This window comes from Dryobates pubescens, chromosome Z, assembly GCF_014839835.1.
Source record: "Dryobates pubescens isolate bDryPub1 chromosome Z, bDryPub1.pri, whole genome shotgun sequence".
NCBI classification, from domain to species: Eukaryota; Metazoa; Chordata; class Aves; order Piciformes; family Picidae; genus Dryobates; species Dryobates pubescens.
Genome location: NC_071657.1, coordinates 22,838,998 through 22,863,135, shown reverse-complemented (window position 1 = coordinate 22,863,135; position 24,138 = coordinate 22,838,998). Strand labels below are relative to the sequence as shown.

General features: G+C 37.6%; 1 protein-coding gene across 1 annotated transcript in view; it reads left to right on the top strand.

Annotated features, from left to right (window-relative positions):
• The window catches only part of LOC104297493 (guanine nucleotide-binding protein G(q) subunit alpha), a 136,702-nt gene extending 114,339 nt beyond the window's left edge, over positions 1-22,363 (top strand). Inside the window, exons 5-7 of the mRNA XM_054178174.1 lie at positions 567-696; positions 15,735-15,888; positions 19,380-22,363. Coding sequence (XP_054034149.1) covers positions 567-696; positions 15,735-15,888; positions 19,380-19,570 — 475 coding nt within the window. The 3' untranslated portion in view covers positions 19,571-22,363. The remainder of the gene's footprint in view (positions 1-566; positions 697-15,734; positions 15,889-19,379) is intronic.
• Positions 22,364-24,138: the final 1,775 nt, after the last annotated feature.

The window sequence follows — 24,138 nt, the reverse complement described above, 5'->3', positions numbered from 1 at the left end:
TACATGAGTGCAAGTACAGTTGTTTAGTAACTATGGAATTTGAATTGCAGATTAGGTTGGAATTGTATATTAAGTTACACAGAGATGCAGAATGATGTGGGAATACTCTGCAAGCTAATTTGAGTTTTCATTTTGAATATTAAATTTTTTAGTATGTACATATTGTATTCTATTTATCCTATTAAAATGAGCAGACTTAACAATCGGGGAATTTTGACTCTAGTAATTTGAAGAAAAAGGCAAACCACCAAGTCTATTCTATTCACATCTGTTTCTTCTGAATACACAGGGCATGCATTTCCAAATCATGGGTCAAGAGACCTTTGTATCTCAGAAATCTGGAGGTTTCAAGACCAGCAGTAATTTAAATATGGGAAACAAATCAGACTTGAGAGTAAATATTGTTAGCTGTCTACTCAGAACACTTGCTATTAAATATCAGTGGGAAAAAAATCAAGAAAAACAAACCAAACTGCTTTTTCAACTTGAACTTTGTTATTGTGTGTGTGCTTGTGTCTTTACCTGTTAAGGTATTCATGGAGTTGATATGGATGTTAATTTTGCAGAATGGTGGATGTAGGAGGCCAACGATCAGAAAGAAGAAAATGGATACATTGCTTTGAAAACGTCACATCTATCATGTTCCTAGTAGCGCTTAGTGAATATGATCAAGTGCTTGTGGAGTCAGACAATGAGGTAAGCCATCATTAGAAAAAAACACCACTTTCAAAGAAAAAATAACTTAACTTGTTCATCCTGGGTGTCTTGCAGATGCTTCTACTAGTGTCCATCCACAGCTGCACCCAATGGAATGAGAAGCATTACAGGGATTAGGAGAGGAGGAAGGGAATCTGTCTTCAAACATGGCAAAGCTGCTGTGTGTCAGAGAAACATAACTTTTTTGTGTTGAAGAGGAATACAGTTGAATATAGAGGAATGTCCTTCATGTAGCTATTTGTGCAGTTAGTGTTATGTAGCAGAGCCATAAATACAGGCAATGGAAATTAAGACAAAATTTATAGATTCTTAGCCAGAACAGACCCTAAAATAGTGAAATTAATTTCTTCGACATAAAGCATGGGATGTATATTGTGTTTTTATTTCAAAAGAGAACAAAGTAAGAAAATATGTGAGTTTTTATCTCTCCTGAGGACTGTTTTAAATTATTCACCAGACATTGATGAGTTACCCACTTCCACTGCAGTATGCAAGTCTTTCAGCACATACTTAGTTGAAAGCTTAGTGGAAAAAAGGAAAACATTTGAATGTTCTTCATGGCTGCATCCATGTGTCTCAGTCCAGAGAGGGAAGGAGACTAGTTCTTTTGAATATTCCCGTGTTGTGAAATTAAAGGCATAAGCGAAGCCAAAATATCAACAGCTAGACTATTTATTACATAAATAAAATGGAAATAAGAAGGGGAGAGGGAGAAGATAGAGAGGGAGAGAGAGAAGAGAGAAAGAGAAGAGGAAAGGAGTTATATTACCACACCCCTCACCCCCCCCAAGGCAGTTTGAGTCTGTGGAGGAAAGGTGCTGCAGGAGGTGCTGTGTTTGTAGAGAAAGGGTGCTGAGGCTTTGGCTGGAGAAGAGATGAGGTCCACTGGGCAGCGTGGGTCAGCTCCATGAGTGGCAGCAAACGGGACTTAGGACACGGAGAGAGGGTTCAGTCTGCTTCCTTCCTTCTCAGTGGCATGGTCCTCCTTCAGCGTTTTTCTCTCTGCATTTTTCTTCCTCTTGAGCCAGTAGTGGTCAAGTCTTTTACACAGTTTTTAGTCCTTAGGTATGTGTCCAAGCATTGTCCCTCAGGAATTCAGGAGCCAGGAAATCATAAGTATCCAGATATCGTTCCCCAGGAAGTCTTTTTGTGTATTCATGTGGGTTTGGACAGTGGTCTGGATGGAGGGGGGGGAGGGCCTCCGCCTCCTTCCTCTCCATCTCCCTGCCTACCCACTTATCACACATCAGGAGACAGGTGGAGAGTCCATTGACTCATCACACTCCTTTCCTGGGGGTATCTGATAGCTAGGAAATTATAGGCGTGATGGCTGGGTCCTTGGGTCATTGTTATAGGCCAGCTGCAGTCCAGTGTTATCACGATGCAGTCGCAAGGTGATTTGGATCCAGGATTGGTACTGTCTGGGCAAGCAGCAAGTGATTTTATCTTTGTTGAGTCACACCAGGAGTAGACTCTTACAGCATGTCAATTTGACTGTTCTAGAGAATGATTGACATAAAAAAGTTAACATGCATGTCTCTGGACATCAATGTTTGTGTGATGAACTTCTTTAAGATTCATTTTTTAATGAAGTCTGGAAGCTCTGTCAGCTTTTGCATTTATAATCTCACCATAGAAGAACAATATTGCTACATTAGTTACATAACCGTTCAAAGATGAACTTAGAAAAATGATTATGTAATCTCACCAACTACCTATCTTGTAATTATGGAAGCTAGACACATATAGATAAACATGAAGTCTGTGTGCTGGATCTAATGATTGAAGCCTGATGGTGTAGACAGTGCCCCAAAGGGAGCATCTGGAAATTTTTGTTTTGCTTTTTAGGCAGGGCATACAGGCTCTTCCATTTACTTTCACTCTCACTCAAGGCATTTCAAAAAAATTAACCATGCCAAACCAAAATCCGCTTGTGCAATCTTTAGCTGCCCCCTCCCAGAACCTGCACTAAAACAGACATTCATTTCATTCTCAAATGTGATTTTTTTCCCATGCTAAGCCTCAGTACTTTGGTTTTTCCAACCAGAGTTTTTTTAAAAAGCAGTCAATAACAATTCATGGCAATGTGTTTATATAAGTTAGGTCTCCCAGTCAGGAGAAGGGCTGTTTAGATTTGGCAACACTTACAGGCAAGGCTTTTCAATGTCTGTAACAAATAACAAGAAGAAAACAGTGCTGCTCTTAAACCTGCCTACTCCCTTCTGCTTTGCCAGTGATTGCCTCTCACGTTTGTTCATGTAAAACTCTGGGCTGTTAAACCAGTTGTGCTCTTTGGGTGAAACCTTTGCCTCTGGAAGAAAAGGAGAAGTACAGCCTGCAGACATGCATGCCCTGTCCTCTGCCTTGTACTTACAGAATCATAGAATTGTCAGGGCTGAAGGGATTTCAAGGATCATCAGGATTGTCAGGGGAGGTTTAGGCTCGAAGTGAGGCGAGTCGTTCGTCATTGGAATGGGCTGCCCAGGGAGGTGGTGGAGTCACTGTCCCTGGAGGTGTTCAGGAGGAGACTGGACATGGCACTTGGTGCCATGGTCTAGTTATGAGGTCTGTGGAGACAGGTTGGACTCAGTGATCCTTGGGGTCTCTTCCAACCTTAGTTATACTGTGATACTGTGATATAGATAGGCCTTGTTTGAAGCCAAGCCAGAAACATCTGTCAGATCTTTTTCTGTTGGCGTTAGTCTTTTGTAGTCACAAAGTCAACACAGATGTATTAAGCCTTTTAATTATACAAGTCATAAATTATGTTGGAAATCACATACAGGAAGATTGGTTAAAATTATTTTAAAATGCCAGCTATACAATTTTTTAATGTCAACTACAAAATAAACTTCCAAACTATTTATCACTGTTTTTCATACTGCCTTTCTCACAGCGAGAGATTTGCCAGACTCTGGTTACCTATTAAGTGAATCCTGGCTTGTGCAGAACTTTTCTCTGGTTTGTCAGATTACTTAAGTTATCCCTGTAGAAGACAGGGCAGTATCTTCCTAGACTGAAGGATTTGGAGTATGCACTTTTTCCATGTTCTCACAAGCTGAAAGGGTCCATATGTTGTGAACTAAATAGAACACCTGACTGAAAATCTCTTTTATGTTTTTAGCTTTCCAATGGCTGAAGTATGCCTGCAGTTGTGATAGCTTTTCTATAACTATTTTGCAACTACTATGAAAAAACTGCTATGACTTTTAGTCATAAAGCTGTTCTGATCTTTCAACTTTGCACTTTTGGAACACTTCTTGAGGCAAAAGCTATGAAACTCTTCATTGTCTTGCTGATGGTTCTTCCACCTCTCTGTTAAACATCTGAACCTTTTTGTCTTGCAGTTTAAAATATGTTCATAATTTTAATTCAGACCAGGTCTTTCTTGAAGTCGTGAATTCGTACACTAGTAGTGCTTTGCAGTCTTATGCCTGTGCTTCGCTAGCTCTGGGATAGATCCAGGCTGTTTTAAAGCTAAGCACTCATCTGTATAGCTTAGTTTCGCCTTTCAACAAGCTGTAGCCTGTCTAGATTTTATTGTTTTATGTGTGGAAGCACTGTGTGCTTCCTCACCTTTTCACTCCCCTGTATTTCTATAAACATTGCAGTTCCAGAACACATGAGAGAAGAATGAATTCATTTATTCCACACAAAGCAAACAGCACCTTCCTTGTTTGAGTGTGGGGGGTGTAGAAGAAATACAGGAAATGGTTTAAAGTGTTTTAGTTGACACCTTGCGTTAAGAAATGTACCCCTCGAAAAATACTTTTGTTCTTCACTGGGTTGTGGCAGGCTCAGCAGGGCAGACAGAAATTTAACTTGGGGAATTTGGTAATCAGCCAAGAGGTACTTGTCACACTTACCTTCAAATAGAGTTATTAAAAATTTGGCACCAAAGAACACAGTGTGTGTAAATGCCCTACTTTCTTTGTATGTATGTTATCAGTTTGATATGATGATAGAATCTGAATCCTTATTTGACCCATGTGCCTCTTTGTGAAATTAGATCTGACTTGACAACTTGCACTATTCTGCTATTTTGCATTGCCCTCATGGCCTGATTAAATGTTAGGGTTTTTGTAAGATGGCTTACTTTCTTTTTCTAATTAGTACAGTGCATGTTATTGCCTGAAGTCTTTCTCCTCATAGCATGTTTTTACAAAGAAACCTACTATTTTTTCATCCATAACGTGCTTTTAGCTAATATATTTTTCATTAATCTCATTTTCATGAGTAAACATAAATCTGTAAGAATTATTATTTGCAATCCAGTGTATGTGTGATTATGTGACCCTGCGTCATTATAAAATTGGTTTAAACTCTTGAATTTTGAAAGTCAGTGCATGTTGGATTCTCAGTTGTAAATCTGTTTCTTTCTCTGTTTAGCTAACTCAAGACAAATACATTTGGATTATATATCATATGAGGCTGTACTGAGTTGTGAGTCTTTGCTAGTGCCTCTCATGGGCTTTTACTTACTAGTTATTTGTGGGATTGAGCTGGGAACAGCTTTTGTCTTAATGCCCTCTGAGGAATTAAAAGTTCTGAGGAATATATTGTAAGTACTCCGTAAGTAGGGGCATTATACACAGAAAACGAGTATTCAAACTGCCTGTTATTCGGAGTCCCATATAGGGTGACCCTTCAAGGATACATCCATGAAATTGCACTCACATGACAAAGATCTGCAGCTAAAGGACTGGGGGCTTCAGTCCTGAAGAAAAGCAAATGTGGGTGCCCAGCTGTATTTTCACTATGATTCCTCTAACAGGCAATACTCAGAAACAACATTATGTCTCCTCCCTCAGTTATGTGTCTCAATGATACATAATTAAACACCTGATTTTTGTGTGAGAAAAACTAGTCTGGGCAGTCTATATAAACATACCTCAAAAGTTTCAGATTATGTCCGGTTTTGAAAGACCTTTCTCTTCTTTAAATACATGTAAAAGGAGAGGATAGCAAACTGTTCCAAATTCTACCCTTAATAAAAGAGTAAGTCTATCCAGATTCATGGGTGGAAACTAGGACAGAATTTTATCCAGAGGACATAATATTCTAATTACATTTGTAGTACTGTAAATTAAGTAAATCATTCCTCAGCCTGATACAATGTGACAGAAGATGTGGTTAGTTGAATGACCAGATGATCGATTTTTTCAGAACAGTCTGACAGAATTAAAACTGAGATAAAAGGTGGAAGAATTATATCTCTGCTAATTTATGATATATAATGTCATATCAGTCATGCTTTTGCTCTCTATTACGCCAGCAAATCAGGAGAAATTGGCAATTTTGTCAAAAAGCACAGTTTAGAACTTTTCCATTTTTAAAATCTACTTGTTTTTCTAATTTTTTTTTTTTAATCTCACTAAAATATATTAATCCATAATCCAGGATATGTTGCATTTAAATATGTGTCACAGGTTACTCTTCCATACTTAAAAAAATGTAGTGGTCCCAATGAAATTAATGGAAAAATGAATCCCAGATTTAGGAGTACAAATAACCACTTGCAGTTAGGGAAGGTCTAGAGAAGACATATTACATCTCTAGGATCTGATTTCATAATGAAGCGAATTTCATTATCCTTGCACTGCCTTTAAAGTACTTGAAAATGGGAGAATTTTCCTTCTGCATTAGCACACTAAGAGTCTTAGGCTATCTGTGATTTCATATAGCTTGTGTAGACCTACGGCAGTTACAAAAATGCATGCTTTTTGTAGATAGAATTATTTGTTTCTCTGTGTTTGCAGAGGCAAAACAGAAAATACATGTTACAATTTCCTTAGTTCAGCTAAATTAATAGATTAACAGGCTAAGTGAAATTTTAGAATCTTCTAGAGGATAAAAAATGAAAGACACTCTTTCCTGAGGTATCATCAGAGGCCGTGAAGTTGTAGAGGCACTGGGCAGCATGAAATATTCATTGAGAATAAATAATACTTGGAAGTAACTCAGTATGAATATTTTTAATATCTTTCGCCAGTTAAATAATTTTGGTCAGATCTGATATAATCTGGGGATTTTGTTTCTTTGCTTGTTTTAAGAAAAAAAATAGTGAAGTGTCAAGTATTAACAGAATTGGAGATAAGTGTTGCTAATATTTACAAATTTGACTTTCAAGTACAGAGTTTCGCTGATGTGCAGCATTATAAATACATGCCATGTATTTTGTATACATACAAATATCTTATGTAAGCACCTCGGTGCTTTAATAGGTGGTTCATTTGCTGGGGTTTCACGGATCCTGAGTAACAAAGCAAATAGAACCATTTTTACCTTTCAGGTCTAATTCATTTATATATCCTGTATATCCTATGCAACCTCTTTAAGAGACTTTTTTTAAGAACCATTGTTTGGTTTTTTTAATCTGAAAAGGAGATTCTTCTCAAGCTTTTGTTTTCTTAGGATTTTTTTAAGCTTTCTTTTAATAAATTATTTTGTTTAGCTGCAGCCAAAATTGTTAACTTTAACATAATGATGCATAACTAAATTTCTCTTAACCTGCTACTTCCTTCCTTTCCCTTTAATCATCAGAGTTGTCATCTGACTTGTATTGAAGTTTTATAGGAAGTACCACCTCCCTATAAATCATGTATTTGATTTCAGAATGCAGTTCTTGGTGGAAATGTTGTATGAAGCAGATTGAAACATCTTAAGGATTCTAAGTTTTTAAAATAATAGTAGAATTAGTTCCCTGGTTTAAAAAATCCTGCACACATCTTCAAGATGTTTCTTATACTGCCATTACTTCCATCATGTCCTACATTCACACATGTTAAACTATTCTCTAGCATCTATATTTTCTGTGATCTTGGTAAAAGCCATATTGCTCAAGAGTCTGTCCACAATGGCGATGTTACAATTTTCCTGATTTCTTGCTTTTGCCTTTTGTTCGTCTATCCACTGACTTCCACTTCCTTACTAAATGGAAATAAATGGCTTACCTGCTTTAAGGACCTGCACCATCTAACCTGGTATGATAACCAGATTTAATCTTTTTTGTGACTCTATGAGTGGTCATTTTTAAAATATTCCAACATTTAAAACATTCTCATTTTGAACAGAAGGAATTCCCCAGAAACGGGCTTGAACCTGCTCTGTTCCTTCTGTGTAATGTACAGTGGTGTAGCAGCCAAACTTGTGTGAAGGATGTTGAGAATTCTCTTGCTGCCGCTTGATGCTCTCTCATTCTGTGCTCAGGGTCTTACTGTCTTACAGATTTGTTCTGAGTTTTTAAACTTTTAAAGCAGTGTCTGTAACGGCAGCAAAGTGCAGCTGTAACCTTTCATTAAGTCTTCAAGCTTTCTGAATTGTAAATAGCAGGTTTGTTTACCAGTAGGATACATTTGCATTATGCTAGGAGTAGGAATGCATAACATCTTTGAGATGTGAACAGAACCAGTGGAGCTGGACTTAATTAACATTTCCAAAAGTCACTGCACATACCTTGTAGGAATTCAGTGGGGTACTCAAGCATTTAAGTGGAGCAGAAGAGGTGGAAAAAAGAAGGGACATGTAAGTAGTGAAGTCTGTTTTGGGAGCACTGGGGAGCTAAATAATCTGGGAAGAAGTTTTTCCTACAAAATGCTTCATCCAAAACATTTTTACTAGAGGATCATTAAAATTATCTGGTGGCTTAATGATGTGCAAATACACTGGCCCTCAGTAAAGCTGTTACAGCTTGGTGTTCTTAGATAATGAGGGCTGAAGGATGATAGCTACCTATGAGTGAGTGAAGTAGAACTGGTTGATTAAAAGGGTAGGATCTTCATCCTGGAGATGCTCAAAGCTTGTCTAGACATGGCCATGAGCAGTCTATCTAATAACAATGATGGTCTTCCTGGGAGCAAGGAGTTGGACCAGATGACATCCACAAGGTCTTTCTAGCATAAATTATTCTCTAAGTGGAAAAGTCATAGCTTGACAAGTGAAAAGAGATTTTTTTGGTTGATTTTTTTGAGTAGCATCTGTGAGGTCATGATGTAAGGTTTTGCCATACCTTCTTTAAAACCCTCAAGGCTCCTACTTTTTGATGGTGGATATCTGGATTAATGTAGTTCCCTTCGCAGTACTTAATTTACACTGAAGATCTGTCATGTGATTTTACCAGAAGTAACATTTGTATGAAGGCAAAATGGGATATTTAGAAAATTAGGGCTTCAGTACTTTAGCTACAACTGCAAATTGAAGGAACTTCATGGGGTGGTTTTCTGGCACGAATAAAGGCACTGTGCACAGCGTATCAGTCCTTTGATGGAAAATTTTATTAGGTTGTCCTAATAGAAAGGATCAGCATTGCTTTGTTAAAAAATACTCCAGTTAAAGTCTAATGTATTATAATTACATGAAAATAATGACATGAAACCCAGATTAGGTATTTTTTCTGTGAACTCATTTGTGTGTGTATAAGGGCATGTATATGCAGGCATATGTTCTCGTGTTTTGAATCTGGACAAATACATCTGCAAAAGAGCCGAGTATCCAAAGCCTAGGTGGAAACTCAAGTGCTCCTCAGTGCGATCTCTTAATGGGTGACAAATCGGTACAATGTTCCAGTTGCACTTTCTTTTTATGCGGGACAAAAATAAGAAATAGCATGAGGCCACAGAGTTCATAATACTTTAATTCTGTATGGTGGCAATTACCTGAAGCATATATTTTGTTTTTTCATCAGAACTATCTTGCTGTTCACATCTGGGCATGCTGCCACTTCTCTTCCAGTACTTTCTGTTCCTTGCTGTGATGGTTTAACCCATCCACATCAACAAAAGCTCGGCTGAACTCAGTCAGGGAAGCAAAAAAAATGGGAAAGCTGTATTTACAAAGCTACAATGGAATGCAATGAATATGTACAAAATATACAGTGTTTACCATATTATACTGGTATTTACAAAGAGCAAATAGCACAGAAATCCCCCTTGTCTAGGAGGACGCTGCCTCGCTTCCACCCACCCACCCCCAACCTCCACCCTTCTTTTTCCTCTGGTTAATTAGAAGAAAAGAGAAAAGGAGAGACGTTAGGAAAATTTCAGTTAGCTCAAAGTATCATTAAGAAGTTAGTAATGCTTTTCTCAAGGTTAGCTGATAAGAAATCTCCGTCCAGCAAGAAACAGCCAGCATGCCAGCAGAAAGATGGAATGGGAAAAGAATGTGAGCTATTGCTACGGTACATCTCACATCTGACCAATGAAATTTGTTTAGAACAATCTTTTGTTTTCCTTTTTACATTCAACTGTGCAGCAAGGGAATTTGAAGCTATCTTTTAAAGGCACAGCCTAAACTATCACACTTGCTCACAGACTAGTTTAACATGAAGGCTGAAAGAAAATGATGCTGAGATCTGAGCGCTTTCTTTCTCTACATTATGAGTAGTACTTAAGTTGGCTAACTAAACCACATTTGGGAATCAGCAATTGAGAGCAATTGACCACAGGGCAGAGTCTTAATAGGAACTCCCAGAATTAAAATATTTAAACGGTCTTTGTAATTATTTAACAATGTTATTTCCATGGAAAATACAATCTCCAGATCTCCCAAACTGCTTATTTGGAAACTAGAGAAAATAATATATTAACTACCTGTGCCAAACCTTGTTGATGTATGTATTTTATCTTTTCATATCTGCTCACACATACTTTTTTCTTGGTTTTTGTATCAAGAACCTTTTGAATGTGAAGTATTAGTACTGGGAAGTATTTGCGTAAGAGGCTGAACCTCTGTCTTCTGTTGAATTGGGTGGTTCATAGTGGAAATAGGAGATTGTGACCTTACTTGCAGAGACTGCCAGAAATGCTGATGGTAAATGTTGCTGTTGACAGCAACTGGTAGCAAAGACAACTACCACTTAACTTTTTTCAATAACCAGTGTCAAAACTGTCATAAAAGGGCTTTTTCCAATGACAATTTAACTTAAAAATATTTTCCTCCACTCCCCTCAAAAATACATCGGTATTAATGGAAAACTGATTATACTGGCATTCATGTTACTTCATCAGAATTACTTTTGACAGCCACTTTTTAATTTAGAAAAAATCTGACAGAAATGTGTCAGACCGCCTCTTAGATCTGGTATGGTTTTGGACAGTATTTTTACGGTTGTTGAACATGTGACTGATGGGTTTCAAGTGTCATTTAGTTCATCTGTCCCTCTGCTGGGTACCTTAAATTGATAAATATTTGTGAATGACATGTTGCAAATTTAAATTGTTGGAGAGGTAAAAGTTCTTCACTCACTGATTTAAAAATTCAGTTCTCACCTACAGAGCTATCTTGCTAGTCCTATAGCAGCAACTTCATTTGTCAGGGTTGTTTGCAGAAAGATTCAAGATCAGTGAATTACTTCCAAGTTATATTTGAAGTTGTCACTCACTGCATTTGTGTTACTCATCAGAATGTTTGTACTCATCGGAATATTTGTACAACTATTGCAGGTTTTTTTTTAGATGACTATTTACGCAGCATGGCTGCAAGATCATAGTTCAAACTGGTGGCTAGAATCTGAAACATGTCCAGTTTTGATTCTGTATTTACTTTTTTATATAGTAGATGATTTGCCTTACGCTTCCAGATTTCTTCTCACAACTTCAATATAGCAGCTCTTACTGAATTTCTAGCCAAGAAAGACAATGTAGGTTTTTCTGTGCAGCCAGGCAGCTATTTAGATAACTGGATGCATTCATAATTGCTGTAGACTTCTGCAGAAAAAATATTCACATGCACAAGGTCTTGTCAGGTATGATAATGTAGTTCATTACTGTGATACTCAACAACTTCTGAAACGTTAACTCCTGCTTTTTTTTAATGAAGCTCTCTTGCATCAATACCCCCACTCCTACAGTTAGCATCTCTGACCAGCATAAATGTAATTGTATATGAGTCACTGACTAAAAAATTAATCTTAACTCCTCACCACCTTCTGTCACATCACTGCAACAAAATTCAGCCCCTCAGATTTTGTGAAATCCCAATTTTGTTAACAGGCACTATTAAAATTAGTAAGAGTTTTAAAGAAAAAAATTAGTTACTACTTTTTTCATTCAATATGTAAGATACAATACACCCACTAGATGCCACTCCAGACAATCATGAGGACATGAAACTGCTGCTTCTTCTGTATTCTTTCATATTACTACTGTACTTGGTCTTTTCTGTCAGAGCACTGTTTACTGGGAAGTGCTGCTTTCCTTTCACTGGGTACCAGCTGAAAAATGTTATTGTAGCATTTTTCAAGTAATTTTCAAGATCTGACTTTCTCAAGTCAAGTGCTTATGAACTGTGCCAATATTACTATTTCTGAAATTTCAAGAGTAGTTGCCCATTTTTCCAGAGCAACAGATAGAAAAGAGAAGCTCAACACAAGAATCCGAACTAGAAATCCATCATTTTAACATGAAAAAATCAATGTATAGGACTAAAATAAATAATAGTAGAAGTGTACTTCTTTTAAGTATTAAAAAATAAGGAAGAGTTTTGCATTCACATAAAAATACTACAAAATATGGTTTGTATGTCTAGTTATATTTCACAGAATTGTCAGAGTTGGAAGGGATCTTAGGGATCATCTAGTTTCAGCCTGACTTTAAAAACAGCCAGGATGTCTAGTAATGTTTAACCATCATACAAAAACTTAACAGCATGGGTTTTTTTATATAGTGAGAGGTATATTCATTTTTATTTATGTTTCATAAAAAAACAAGTTTCTAGACATAAATCTGGACAGTTCAATGGTGTGTAAATAAGTACAGTGTTTAATAAGAAATTGGAATAATGTTGTCAAAGACTGTATATATGATCTGTTCATAGCTAAAAAAATCCTGTTCCTTTATGGAGTTTGCTATATTTTTTATTCCATGGTAGTATTTTATTCATGATAGCATTTTTGTGTTGTACTGGTGACTGTGTCAAGTTGTATGGCGGAAAGGAGAATTTTGTGTTGGCATCTGTATATCTCCATGAGAAAAATGGAGTAATGGCTGGCAGTATCAATCTGTCTTTATGCAATCCACAACTGACTGCCAGCATAAACAGAGCAGGGAAGTTGCCCAGGCCAGCAGATCTTGGGGGAGGGTAAAAACAGTGACCCTGTTGCTCATTTTCTTTGTGCCAACTGTCTGCAAAGTGAGGGAGGCCACAGCAGTCTGTTGCTGCTGTTGGCTGTCAAGTTTGGCAAGACTGCTGAGAATGGCTGTCATCTGCTAAGGTAGCCATGAGCCATATCCAGCTGTTCATTTCTATACATTAGTTATTCACAAATTTCTTTCTGCAGCCTTTTCCACTGAAGCTGAAACAAAATTTTTCTGGAAGCAATTTAGTGAGCTAGAGGTAGCTTACACAATCAGCTCAAGTGCTTGAACAAACTGTTTAATACTGCCAGCTCCCCACTGCTCCTGTGCTCTTCAAAGAGCCACAATCTTGCTTGATTTGGCAAAGTTTCTTCACATTGCATCTGACAGAAGGTCAGATCCCCAATGGTGGCCTTGTCTTATACTTTTACTTCTATCCCTATTTCCATGAAAAATACTGTAATGTGGAACTGTCCATTACAAAAGAAAAAGGGCATCCTGATAATGATATTTTTCAGAACAGTGTGTAGTTCAACAATATTGTCTTGTCAAATATGTTGTAATTAAACTGATTAAAAGTACCATGTGTGATGGGTTGGGGCAGATCCCCTCCCCACCACAGGCAGAAATAATGACTCAGACAAACGGATTGCAAAATTGATGGAAAGTTTAAACGGGGAAACAATAAAAAACAACAATGAAAGTTTTACAGAGACCCACAAGCACCATGACAAAAGAGGGAGATCCCAGAACATACACAAGAACATCCCATCCCCACCTGGGGGTACACCCAACCCCCCCCCCCCCAGGGCTCTTTCCTCCCCCCACAACCCAGCCTTGGGCCTGGGCAGGCCCAAGGGAGGCAGCTCATGCCATTTTACCTAGGCAGCAGCAGGGGACGAAAGAGGAAGTGAAGACCCCACATGGACATTTTATAGGGGAGCAGGGCATTATGGGAATGGAGTTCTTGGTTTCCTGTGACCACCCCCTGGGCTGGGTCCACCCCTTGGGACCTCCCAGGTGTGGTCTGTGCAGTGGCATCCGGACCAGCACCCAGCCTAAACCACCACACCATGGTGGTAATGTTGCATGTATGTTCAATAACGGAAATTGGTGACCATGCCATGGTACAAGCTAACATGAGTAAGAGAAAACCTTTTTAAGAGAAATTACTGGGAATAATAAGCAGTTGGATAAATTAATTCCATAGCAGAAATAATTTTTTCCTGCCATGACATCCCTTAAAAGTGATTTGCTCTTAGGAATCAGGTAAACAGAGATGGAAGAGCACAGAAGGTTGAGCAGAGATGGATTAGTTAAAAAAAATCAATTGTATTCTACTTTTCATTTAATCCTTAAATCATTTTAAAGTGAAATAGTGAGGCCAGAATATTTAATCCAAAGATGGTAAACTCAGGATTTATATTGCTTTATCTTTTCAAGCAGAAAAAAGCTACTTTAAAACCTCTAGGCCATATTTCAATTCCTGCAAAACATCTGCAGAGTAAAAACTACTGAAATATCAGTGTATCATACTTAATACAATTCCCTCCCATTTCCCTCTTAACATAATTTCAGAAAGTTCATAAATGCAGTTTCATGATCTCATAAATTGCTGGGGAAAAGTGTGAAGCACCTGGAGCACAGACCCTCTGAAGACTGGATTGGAGACCTGAGCATGTTTAGTTTGGTGAAGTTGCCAACAGTTACTGGAGGAGGTGCAAGAGTGCTATGAAGCTGAATGTTATCATATATAGCTTGAATGTTATCATATATAGCTTGATGTTATCAAAAATTGTAGCTTGGAAGTTTAGGCTGTATGTTAGGAAGCATGTTTCCCTTGGGTGTTAGTTTAGCAGTGGAAGAGGGAAATCACTGCCTGTACAGGCTTTCAAGACTTGCTAAGACAGGAATGGCTGATGTGCTCTCCCATTTTGTTAGTAATCCTTCTTGAATGAAAGACTGAACTAGATGAAACTCTAGAGATGCCTTCCACACCTTCCAGAGTCAATACTCTGCTGCCATTTCAGTGATGTTTCAGAGGAAGATGTGTGACTGTCACTGCATTTAAACCAGAAGTGATTGTGTTACTCATTCATGTTGCCTGGTCCTTAATGGTATCAGCAGTGCAGCAGCATCCCTGCTGATCTGTGTGTATACAATCACATTCTCTGTCCTCTTAAGTTATAATAGCAATTGCAATTATTCAATTGCAGTGGTCTTACCACCTAGCCCTTACTCGAAGCCATCAAGGTAGCTAGACCCTGAAAGCATATTGGGTAGGAGCAGTATGAAGTGTCTCATTTGGGATCTACACTATAAACTACTATTAGAAATTTTATAATGAGCATTTTATGGTGACATAAAGGCAAAATTCTTCTCCAAATATCAGTGCCCCAGTGTCTTCATGACAAAAATGTAGAAGGTAACTCTTCGAAAGAGCAACATGAAGTGAAAGAGTATGTAATACTTGCCTCCTCGTTTTCTAACAGAGAACTTGGATTTGGACTTGAACCTAATGAAAGTAAAGGAGAAGCTTTGAGAAGTACATGTATCATTTTAGATAGAATTGTGCTAAAGTACTAGCTTTTTTACATGTTAATAACATAAGAAATAAATTCTTCTCTTAATGTTAATCTTCAGTACTTGTGTTGGGTATTTCTCAGCTACTACTACATAAGCTGACTGCACTTGTTCATCATTATGCTGGATTCTTTGGTTTGTTAAGGCTTTCTTCATGTTGCATTGGACAGGTCGTATCCCCAGTGGTGGCCCTTTTCTGTGCTTATAACTGGGCAATTAAATTTATAAAAGGAAAATGCTGCATATTTAATTAACTACTTGATTGTAATTCAGTTTCTTAAACTTTGCGTATTAGTAGAAAGGTGGTAGGAAGGCAAAACATGGAATGGATTTACCAAAATTTTGCCCTCTTCTTTGTTCCAGAATCGAATGGAAGAAAGCAAAGCACTGTTTAGGACAATTATCACATATCCATGGTTCCAGAACTCTTCAGTCATTCTGTTCTTAAATAAAAAAGATCTCTTAGAGGAGAAAATTATGTACTCCCATCTAGTTGATTATTTCCCAGAATACGATGGTAAGTAGCATGACATCTGAGCTTATGCCCTATTTATGTTGAGTAACAGCAAATTGTAATACCCTTGTCCAAATGCTAGGCAGATAGCTCCTTTGATGTATTTTGCTGGGTTTTATACTGAATTAACTATGGGTTTCCTTTCATGGAAGCTGTTGACTTGTAGGCGAGTATTTTCATGTTAGCCGTGGACCACAATCTATGCTTTTTAATAAGTTGGGGCTAGGATTTAAGTGTAAGTATGACAGCTAAGAAGAAATAAAAATACATGAATCACTTTTACACATTGTTACCCTCCTTTTTTTGTGGTTTGGTCTTGTGTAAGGCTCATTATTTAAGAAGAAGTGTCGTAAGTTCTCTGTGGCACTCAAAGGAAACAGTATCACTCCTATCATTTTATTGTACCTCTTTTTTTCCTTTAATTTTACATTATTTATGCTAAGCTTAATGTGGTTGTCCATAAAAGAAAAATAAAAATGGGAGATTGTACAGCTGTTTCTACTAAAACTGTACTTTCAGCAAGTTTTCTGAAGGTGAAAAGCTAATTTTGAGGTAACTGAGTAGAGAGGCCTTGGTAACAGAGAATAATCAAATCAAAACTGTATAAGAAGTCTGAACCGCTAAATGGTCCTACTAAAGCAAACAGACAAAACAAAAAACTAACAAAAAACCCCAAAGTAAATCTGTTTTGTTCCACCAGGGAGGGAATAACATATTTGAAAGGTGAATAAAAGATTAGATCTCTCATGTTCAAATATGGAAAGTAATAATAGGGAAAAAATGTGTATTTTGTTTCCTGTTTAAGAAGAAGGAAAAAAGTAACAGGCTTCAGTATCAGACCATGTTATTTATGAGTCAGTCAGTGGAAGTTTAGTTTCATAGTGCTGTGCAGAAGAGAATTGGCAGTTGAGTACAAATACACTCATTCTTTCAAGTTTATTTGACAGTTTACTGGATGACATCTTGAAGATGAGAAGACTCTAGAGTCTGCTCTGTTGTCACCACTTAAGTAACAATAAAGCCTGTTTTAAATGCTAGTCCAGAAAGAACAGACAAAACTTAACCATTCAGTTCAGAGAAACTCTGTTTCTCCTGTCGTTTGCCATTGGATTATGGACTGGTAGGGCTACTGGAGTCAACACTTGGGAGTCTTTGAGACATCCTTGCATGGCTAGTACTAGAGGACTGACTTGCAGACCAGAATGAAGAGCTTTCTGGCTTCAGTTTTCCATACTTGAACTGCAGTCAAAAAAAATATCAGATTAGTCAGTAGAGGTGTCATTAGGTAAGCAAACTTGGCATACAGACTTTTAACAGTGCAGCAGATTTTGAAAGAGTACTTGTATTTAGCTACATGAAACTCCTTGACATTCTAGGAAGTTGTTTAAAATAGTAAGTGGTTTATTGTGAAGAAATCATAGAAGCAACAAGGTTGGAAAAGACCTCAAAGATCATCAACTCCAACCTGTCTCAACACCTCATGACTACTAGACCATGGCACCAAGTGCCACGTCCAATCCCCTCTTGAACACCTCCAGGGAAGGTGACTCCATCACTTCCCTGGGCAGCCCATTCCAATGGCTAACAACTCTCTCTGTGTGAAGAACTTTCTTCTCACCTTGATCCTAAACTTCCCTGGCACAGCTTGAGACTGTGTCCTCTTGTTCTGGTGCTGGTTGCCAAATCATTGTCTTTAAAAGTCTTAACAGTTTTCTTCACAAATACGGCAAGTTTATTTGTGATAGTGTGAGATTTACTGTGGTTGTCATTTCTGTAGTCTGGGAGACAAACCAAAGGTCAGAGCCTGTTGTGTTTTAGAAGACGTAGAGGTGTTGAGCAGTCCTCTGTCCTGCTTCGCTGAGTTTACAATCTGTCTTGGGAAGCATGTCACCCGTGTCTGTGTGTGCACAGATGTGTTCGTGTGTATACACCCATACATTGCAGAGTCTTGCTCCCCCTCCACAAGAGTTTGCAGCATGCCAGAACATGTGTGATCTCTATTCCATGCATTGTCCACTTAAATTTTACAGAGTTATCCAAACTGGAAATGTTAGCAATTGTAAGCTTGAAGTATTACAAATTCACTTTATTATCCATGTGTTGAAAAATATGTGAGCATGTGTTAACTCCTGAAGTGCAGATTTCATAAGTACTGAAGGACAGAGCTGTATATAACAGCTGATCACTTACTTATATTGTCATGTAACATCATAACTGATGAAGGGAGGAGGAGGAGGCAGCACAGAAAATGTGCATGTTCTGTAGAATCCTGTATTTCAGAAACAGGAGAGCAAAGGAATAATGTCCTTCAGAAACAGCACTGGAATGATGGAACAGAATTCAACACCTTGTGCCTAATGTTCTTGCTTCTGACTGTTTTTCTGGCTGTGAATGTAAATACATCCTCACCATTTCAGGATGGAATTCATTACTTTACATTCAGTCTTCCATAAAGCCGAACATGTGTTTTGGTTACTCTCTGTCCTGAGAATTACAACCTCAATTTACATCTGGTAGAACCATTATAGAATCATAGAATTGTCAAGGGTTGGAAGGGACCTCAAGGATCATCTAGTTCCAACTGCCCTGCCATGGGCAGGGACACCTCACACTAGATCAGGTCACTCAGAGCCCCAGTCAGCCAGGTCTTAAAAAATTTCCAGGGGTGGGGCTTCCACCACCTCTCTGGATGCAGTACTTCAGGTGGGATCTCACCACAGTGGAGTAGAGGGGGAGAATCACCTCCCTTGTCCTGCTGGCTACACTTCTTTTGATGCAGCCCCAGATATGGTTGGCTTTCTGGGCTGCAGCTGCACACTGAGCTTCTCATCACAGCATCACAGTGTATCAGAGGTTGGAAGGGACCTCACGAGATCATCGGGTCCAACCCCCCTGCCAAAGTCGGATCCACCAATTATCATGCATTATTTAGATAACAAGTGATTTCTTAGAACACAAGCATTCTGCAATCAAACCGCTTCAGATGAACAGCATGTGTATTTTACTGTCACTATGTAAATGAGGTTCTGTTGTTGGTGACAGTGTCAGACCAGTTCAAGATGTAACTTCATTTGCCCTCAAAATCTTCATGAAACTAGTAAATGTTGCAGTGCTAAATGAACTTAAGTATAATTTAAATTTAGTAGGTGTAGACTGAGCATTGATGAATTCTATTACATTTTCAAAGCTGTATTAGTATAGATAATTTTTCCTTCTATGCAGTTATAAATACCATCTTTAAGAGGATAGTCAGCAGGAAAAGAGCAGCTTTGCCATGATATCTCTGACCCAATAAACTGCTGAAATTTCCTTTCATCTTTATTTTTCATAGTTCCTACCAGGAAGAAAGTACCAAATAGAGGATACTATTGGTTAGGAAAAAGTTCCCTGTCTTACCTTACATCACACCCACAGACTGAGCCTTTTGTAGTTTCTCTTAAAATCCAATAATGAATCTACCTTGAGAAAACTGACATCATCTTCTTACTTACCAGGACCACAACGAGATGCACAAGCAGCACGAGAATTCATCCTGAAGATGTTCGTGGACCTAAATCCAGACAGTGACAAAATTATCTACTCCCACTTCACATGTGCTACAGACACAGAGAATATCCGCTTCGTCTTTGCTGCTGTCAAGGACACAATCCTACAGTTAAACCTGAAGGAGTACAACCTGGTCTAACTGTGCCTAAGAGGCCCTACAAAACCAACTTCATGTGATTGAAGATACTCCAGAGGGACTGTATTATCTGTGAAAACAATTTGCATAATACTAATTTATTGCCGGCCTGGACTCTGTGAGTGTCCACAGAGTTTGTAGTTAATATTATGATTTTATTTAAACTATATTGAGGAAAAACAAAAGATGCTGAAGTACAGTCACAGCACATTTCCTCATTTTTTTAGGCACAACCTTGTGACTCAAATGTATTTTAAATTCTCAGTTGTGCATTTACAAAGGATAGCAGTTTTTTGCTATTGAAGCAAAATTAAACTGGTTTCTTCTTTCCCTGTCCCTTTCTCTCTCCCTTCTTCCCCTTCACCCTTACCATTTACAAGGTACCATGGCCTTTTTTTTCCCTTTTTTCCAGTTGCATTCCTGGGTGAAATACATTCTGTTGAGTGTTTCAGTCAGGCAAATGCTATCGTCAGAATCTAAGTCATCAATCATTCTAATTTTACAGTATGTGCTTTCTCTGAATAATCAAAAGTGTTGATACTGTAGTTTCTAAATTCTTGACATGGGTATCTTCATTCTGTCTTCACTTTTGAGACTATAATATTGGGATTGCTAAACAGAATTACAGACTTCTAAGGATATTAAATTTAGCCTTATTTTCACAGTTCAGGAAGGGGCAGAGAAGACAGTAATGAAATAGTTAAGACACAACCTGGGATGTATGTGTAGTATGTTAGAATCTTTTTTTAATTGCCATGTGCCATTTTTTTCTCTCTTCTTTTATTCACAAATGCCAAATAGAAATGTCATAGACACTACGTTTTCCCCAGTGGCTACAGCCTGAAACAGTGGGGGTGTTTTTTTCAGTTGTGTGGGATTTTTTTCTTAAGTTAGAGCTTTTTTAAGTGTTCTTTTTCCACAGCAGAAAAATTATTTTTATTGTATAAAATGATTGTTGCCAAACCTGGCTTTTTATAAAACCAATGCTCTTGAAACAGAAGATACTGATTGAAACGCCAAACTGATGGGTTGGGAGCTGATCTGAATGAGTCAACTGCCAAATGATAAACAACCACAGTTTCAGCTTGTGTGTTCCCTTTTTTAGAAACTGTTCCATTTTCTAATGCCAAAACCAAGTGTGAGTGAATATGCTATGAGGTGCACCATGTACACACATGTGGTCTACTAATTTACAGACAGCTTATATCTCTCCTTATGTCAAACATGGCATAAGATTGTTTTCTGTAATATCAAGGCACCATTAGTTGTAAAACAAGAAAACTGTTTGTGAGAGATCACTTTTAGGAACCTTTCTTTACAAGGTTGCTTGTTAATTGATTCTCAGACATATGATAGGCTTTTATTCGAAACAGTCTCTCAGAGCTCTTTAGAAAAGATACATCAATGCAAGCGAAACAGTGAGAAAAATTCTCTTGGAATTTAAATGTGCAATTTTTTTAACAACAGAAATGCAGCACACATTGATGAGCCTTTATTCTGCAGCTTAGGTGGAAAGGTGTTTTTTGACTGGGTCCAAGATTGCCAGCAAGTTTGAGAAAACTCAGGAGTTGAGACATGATTGGATCAATTACCTGCAATGCCAAGTAGCAATAGAGTACATGTAACACAGAAATTGCTGCCTCATAAGCAGCATATGGGAGGTGGTAAAGAGAATGGCTTGTTAGTTGTTTACCAAAGTTAGCGATAAATACTAATGAGGCATTTTTCATCCTTAACCCTTCCAACTCCAAAACAACAATAATAAGAACAGTTGCTAATTTTGACTCCCTCTTAAAACACCTTGTAATTTAAAACTGGTTGTAGGTATAGTGCAATTATGAATGCTATAATCATTGTACATACATCTATATATATATATATATGGCAGCATCCATATTGGCTTTGTAATCATTAATTTTTGGCAAATTGAATGTGCTGTATTGATATGTATCTATGTAATTGTATGTCTTATAGCTAATTCACATTTTAAATAATGTTATTTTATTTACTTTTTTTAAGAGAGAAGAATGTAAATTTTGTCAGTTTATTTCTGACTAGGGATTTGTTGTTTTTTATTTTACAAAAGAAAAAAAATTACTGTAGTACAGAGTGGTACTAGCATCGTGCTGTATAAAATCATTTGCACATTCCTGAGTAGAATATGGAAACACCCATATTGAGGCCATTCACATACAAAGTAATGCTTAAATCTTGTCAGGGCTTTAAGCAAGTGTAGAAACAAGTCTTATTAGAAGAACGTACACCTTTGTATCTAGGATTGGAACACAAGCTTTTAATTATAAATTTAATTTATTTTTGGCAGATTCACTTTAGGTTACTCTTCTGATGGGCTTTAATAGGAAAGTAAATTTAGAGGCATTTCAAAGCATTGTACATAAGTACTAAACAGCATACACTGTTGCCCTGAAAACACCATGAAGAATTACGGAACATCAGATCAGTCAAACAGTCTTTCAGAAACGGCAGAAATCTTAGATATATAATAACAACCTGTAGCAACAACAACCATCAAAAAGTCACTTTTATTAATGATTTTAAGGAGTTAAGGTGTTCTATTTAATAAAGCTAAAGCAGATAGATCTAGCTTATAAAAAGCAACACTGACATTCTGAATAGGGGATCAGAGCAGTAACTCTTGCACACAGCATAACAAAATTGGTCCTAAACTTGCTATAAATGCATCAGAGCTGCTGTTTTCACAGTGCCAGTGTTGACAATATCTCTTCTTTTAACCTGGGAATACATTGCCTGTGCTGGATTCAGTGCGGTAAATGGAACTGTGGCAGGAAAAAAAAGGATGACAACCCAGCCAGCAATGCCTAACAAAGGTTTGGGGTGGTTTTGTTTTGTTTTATTTTTTTAAGAGGGATATTTGATAAGGGAGAAGGAAACATGGTCCTGAGTTTTGTATAAAAACAAAACCAGTTTATTCATGCTTTACAGATATATTGTGATAGCAAAAGTTTTCAAGAGTATGTGCCACTGGGCTACTTCTGGTATTTTAGGTAATTTGAGCATGTTCTAGGGGAAAACTAAAATCATCACCATGCCACGGCAAGCTTTACATGAATCACCTAACACAGCATTGCAGTGTGACAGTTTACAAAAACATTTCCTTTTCAAATGACACAGCTGCTCCCAATTGCAGTATATTCCATTGTGGTGGTGGTGGTGGTGTTTTATCTGGTGGTTTCTACTACGCCTTACAGTGCTTGAGTCCAGAAGTTTGTGCCTCTAATATGACGCTGAAGGCAAAAACATCAGGACAGAAACCTTTTTAGCTTTGCCAAAATGATACGATTTCTTTGAATGTCGTAAGTGGGGGAGAAGGAAAATGTCTTGGGAATCCATGTATTCTAAATATTCACTAGCACAAGAAAGCTGTTCTTACATGTTTTACAGAAACCTTAAACTTGCCTTTTTCAGAAATTTAACTGGCACTGTCCTTACATATATAGGATGATGCAGCTATAAGGGCAGTTTACTTTTTATAATTCAGACTCTTTTGATTGTCAAGGTATATGGACTGTAATTTTTAATCATACTGCCACATGATTGTGAATCACTTTTTTAAGTTTGAAAGTGGAGAAGAGACTTTATGCTGGATATCAGTCAGAATTGACTGCATTTGCAAAAACTCTAAATGGGGAGAAAAGGGCTGCATATGAAGACATTGCTAGACTCCCAGCCTTTGTTTGTGAGGTGAGAAGACTTTCAGATCACACAGCCTCATGATCCTTTCCTTGTTACACATTCTTCACAAAAGAATGAAATGCTAGGAGAAAGCAAAGACATGTTACCCCACATGAAATAAAAATAAAATATAACCAATTAATTTATTACATGTGCTGCTGTTCTTGGAGCTCTGTGCATGGTTGTCCTGCAGATCGTTACATTAGTGAAGTAATGAAATGTGCACTGCGTATTAACAAAACGTACAAATTGCCTACCTCTAGCTAAGAGACCAGTTTTGGAGATACCATCGTAAGTTAGGAAATTGAAATGCCCTGGTGTAGGTAATTAATACAGTATTTTAGAAACACGGAGTTGTGTAAATACAGTCCCTCATTTGACATAAACCATAAATTCTAAAATCTAATCAAGCATCAAACAAGTAAACCCACCTGTCCCTGTCCAGTTGACTAGCATAGCAGAAGTTTTACAAAACCACGCGTTTAGTTTGAGAAGCTGCTGATACTTCGTCTTTTTTTGGCTATTGCTTGCCCATAAGATTTAGGAGTTTTATCAGTCAGACCAGAAACATTTCTAGGTAGTGAAGAATACATGGAGGGTCACAATTTAAAGGATTTTACTTCAAGTTTCACTCAAGCTTTTTCACGGTAGCCATGCTGCAAGGAAGAAAGGAATACAAGGGGATTTTGAAGATAGTGTGAAAATTCAGCCAGATGAATTTTGCTGTAATTCTATTGGTTTGGGTTTTTTTCTCTGTCAAAGTACAGTTTAAGTCTGTTGCTGGATTCCTTATTTACCATGCTGCAGGAAATTCTTATTTGACCAATTTTTAAATGTTCATTTTGTTCTGAGGGGAT